This window comes from Parus major, chromosome 21 (assembly GCF_001522545.3).
Source record: "Parus major isolate Abel chromosome 21, Parus_major1.1, whole genome shotgun sequence".
NCBI classification, from domain to species: domain Eukaryota; kingdom Metazoa; phylum Chordata; class Aves; order Passeriformes; family Paridae; genus Parus; species Parus major.
Window position 1 is genome coordinate 5,894,495 of NC_031789.1, and position 3,838 is coordinate 5,898,332.

Genomic DNA, 3,838 nt, shown 5'->3' on the forward strand with positions numbered 1-3,838 from the left:
GATCCCAGCTCAAATCCCTGCTGATCCTGGCTCTGATCCCAGCTCAGATCCCTGCTGATCCTGGCTCTGATCCCAGCTCAAATCCCTGCTGATCCCAGCTCAGATCCCAGCTCAGATCCCTGCTGATCCCAGCTCAGATCCCAGCTCAGATCCCTGCTGATCCCAGCTCTGATCCCAGCTCAGATCCCTGCTGATCCCAGCTCAGATCCCTGCTGATCCCAGCTCAGATCCCTGCTCAGATCCCTGCTGATCCCAGCTCAGATCCCGACTCAGATCCCTGCTCAGATCCCTGCTGCTTGGGATGGATCACAAATCCAAGCCCCTCATGCTGCTTAAGCAGCCATTCAGAATGAGGTTCTGAGTGTGGGGGATGCAGTGGCTGACACCAGGCTGGAAGCTCAGAGAGATCCCCTGAGAACGAGATCTGATGTGGGGATGCAGTGGGTGACTCCAGGCTGGAAGCTCACAGTGAGATCCCCTNGATCTGATGTGGGGATGCAGTGGGTGACTCCAGGCTGGAAGCTCACAGTGAGATCCCCTGAGAACGAGATCTGATGTGGGGATGCAGTGGGTGACACCAGGCTGGAAGCTCAGTGAGATCCCCTGAGAACAAGATCTGATGTGGGGATGCAGTGGGTGACTCCAGGCTGGAAGCTCACAGTGAGATCCATGACTTGCAGGCAGATCCAGACTCTGAGGAAGGGCCGGTGCTGCCGAGGCTGTTGCAATCTAGGTCAGTGAGCAGCAGGGATTTGGGAGGTGCCCATGCAGGCACACGTGGAGCTCAGCTCTGGACTGGCAAGGAAAGGCTCAGATGGCTCAGAAACCTCCCTGGCAAGCAGCACTGACTGCTCAGAGCCTTCCTGAGCCTCTCCCTCAGCCCTGGCAATGAGGGGCGGCTGCTTCTCTTCCTTGCCACTTCTCTTCACCTTTCTATTTTATTTTTTTATTGTTTTTGCAGGAGTGCCTGGATAAATTTGGGGACAGCCTGCAGGAAATGATCAATTACCACATGGTAAGGAGCTTTCTCCTGGGTGCTGGTGGCATTGCTGATGTCCCCTGTGTTTGCCACAAAGAAGGGTCCTGGAAGGGTGAGAAAATCATCACAAGGACAATTCACCCACGTGCTGCACTCCAGAATTTTTTTTCTTATTCCCTTTGGGCAGCAGAGGCAGGACACCCAGGGCCCCGAGGAGGATTTTGGCTGTTCACAAACCTCGTTGGGGCAGATTTGGGATAAATTCCGGAGCCTGGCATCCAAATTCGTGGCATGGGGCCAGGGGTGAGGGAGCGGAGGGTCAGACTGGGAGTGCAGCGCTGCCCGAGGGATGCTCTGTGCTGGAGGAGTTGAACAGCCAGGACTCGTTAATCCTGCCCCGAGATCAAAGCAGGCAAATTCCCACACGCCAGAGCCCCGGGAGTTCAAATTGCCCTTTCCACAAGGCGAAGCTGCCAGCGAGAGGCAGGTGCCGGGCTCTGGGTGTCGCAGAGGTGTGCTCAGAGGAGCGCTGGGGTCTGGCTGCCCTGGGCTGCAGCAGGAGTTCTGCCTGAGCCACCCGTGGGCCCTGCCAGAGCACACTGGGCTCCCAGAGCAGCCACCCTCTGCTGCTGCCCGAGGAGCTGCTCCCAGCCCCTGCCTCACTGGGCACCTGGAAAGGCTTTTCCCAGGGAAAAAAAGCGTCGGGGAAAGGTTCCGCGTGTGCTGCTCTGCCAGGCCTGTGGGGCTTTGGAGGAGGAGAAATGGGAGTGAAGAAATCCGTGGCAGCGGCAGAGGGAAGGTTGTTTTTTGTGGCAGAGCAGAGAAAATCCTGATTTTCTTCCATGAATTCTTCCTGCCGAGCAGCACCTGAAGCCCTGAGAAGCTCCCCCTTCATCCCAGGGATCCTGTCTCAGCTTCCAGCCTGGAACCTCAGGATGCAGAGTGTCTGCGAGTGCAGCTTCCTCTGAAATGGGAATTTTTCCCCTCGGGAGGAGGATCCTTCCCATAGCTGGGACCTTCCCCAGTCCCCCCTCACTCCCTGGGGTTCTCCAGGACACCATTTCCCTGCCACCAGCACATTCCCAGGGGAAGAATTCCCAAATCCTGCCTCCCCCAGCCTTGGGAGAGCACAGCAGAGTGAATCCTTGTCCAGGAAATGGCTTTGGAATGACTTCAGCTGCATCCCCCCCTTCCCAGGGGTTCAGAGAGTTCTTTTTGGTGCCTTCTGCTGTCTCTGAGGGTGTGAGTGTGTCTTGGCTCCTCTAAGGATCACAGCTATGGAATGGATGTCAGAGCTTCACTCCAGGAATGTTTCCAGGACAGTTTGTACAACTGAAACCAGTAAAAAAGAAAGGGAAAATATTCCCCTGTCACAAAAAAACCAAAAAAAATCAGTTGGTCTGTGATTTTATTGCCAGAGCACAGGGCCTGCTCCAGACTCAGCAAAATCCAAGCTCGAAGCTGCTGGAATGCAAAGAGCTCTAGAGAATTTCCACTTTTTTCCATTCCTTTTAGTGCACAGAGAGGAACAAACATCAAAACCACCTGAGAGGAGCTGGAGTCGCTGCCCCGGCCTTTTCTGCCTCATTTCAGCCACATTTCCTCTCTCCCTCTGGGAATTCTCCCAGCAGCTTTGGCATTCCTGCCTCCCGGAGGGATCCAGCAGCTGGGTGTGCACCCAGAACCAAGGCAGCCCCACATTCCCAGAGAACTCCCGAGTGCTCGGCAAGGGGAGATCCAAGATTTCCTGAGCTGCCCTCTGGAAGGGGCCGGGATCTCAGGGCCCTTGGCTGCCTCGGGAATGGTTTCAGAGGGAATTCCATCCCTCGGGTGGGCGAGGAGGATGCAGGAGGAGGCCCAGGAAGGGATTTTTCCAGCTGGCTGTGTGTGCCTGGAGCAGGGAATTGGGAATGGCGCTGCCCCGGAGCCCCTGGGGATCAGTTCCCACCGAGCTGATCCAGGGAAAGCATGGGAGCATCCCGGGATGCTGGGCTCAGCAAGGGAAGGAATTTCCTGCTGAGGCAGTGCTGACCTCTGCAGGTGGAGCTCCTGATTCCAGGCAGACACCAGGCAATAAATACAAATATAAATAAATAGAAATAAAAATGAAAATATAAGTAAATAAAAATATAAGTAAATATAAATATTAAATTTAATAATCTACTGAAGATTTTATATTTTATAAAATAGTATTATACTTTAATTAAGATTTTAATTAACTAGGTAATATCTTAATATTAATGGTTTATATTTATATTTAAATTTAACATGTATATATTTAATATAAATACATCTATTTATTTATATGTATTATTTATATGATATATAATATTATAGCTATTATTTCTATTATATATGTTTGGGGTATTATTATATGTATTATTTATAATGTAATATATATAATATATAAAAATATATATAATATATATTATATATAATATATATTATATATAATATATATACAATTATAGATATATATTATATATTATATATTTATATAAATCTATATAAATTATATAAATATTTATATTTAATGCAAATACATCTCTTAATTATAGACACAAAGAAATATAGATATAAGTATAAATATAAGTATAAATATAAATATAAATATATGTAAAGGAAGGAGCTTGGAACAATCTATTTTGCAAAAGAGAGGGAAATTTCAGGGATTTGTAAGACCCCAGCCCCTGTTCCGTGCTCTGGAGCCCTCAGGAGTTCCCAGCATGGTTTGGGCTCTTCCTTCCCTGGATGCAGCATCGGGGATCCAGTGCCCTCCTCCGGCAAAACCGGGAATTCCGGATGGGATTGACATCACCAGACTGGGAATTCCGGATGGGATTGACACCACCAAACTGG

General features: G+C 49.5%; 1 protein-coding gene across 1 annotated transcript in view; it reads left to right on the top strand.

The window, feature by feature from the left end:
* Positions 1-3,838, top strand: part of ACAP3 (ArfGAP with coiled-coil, ankyrin repeat and PH domains 3) — a 70,332-nt gene that overhangs the window by 33,358 nt on the left and 33,136 nt on the right. The window contains exon 3 of the mRNA XM_015648028.1: positions 894-1,015. Within this exon, the coding sequence (XP_015503514.1) occupies positions 894-1,015 (122 nt within the window). The remainder of the gene's footprint in view (positions 1-893; positions 1,016-3,838) is intronic.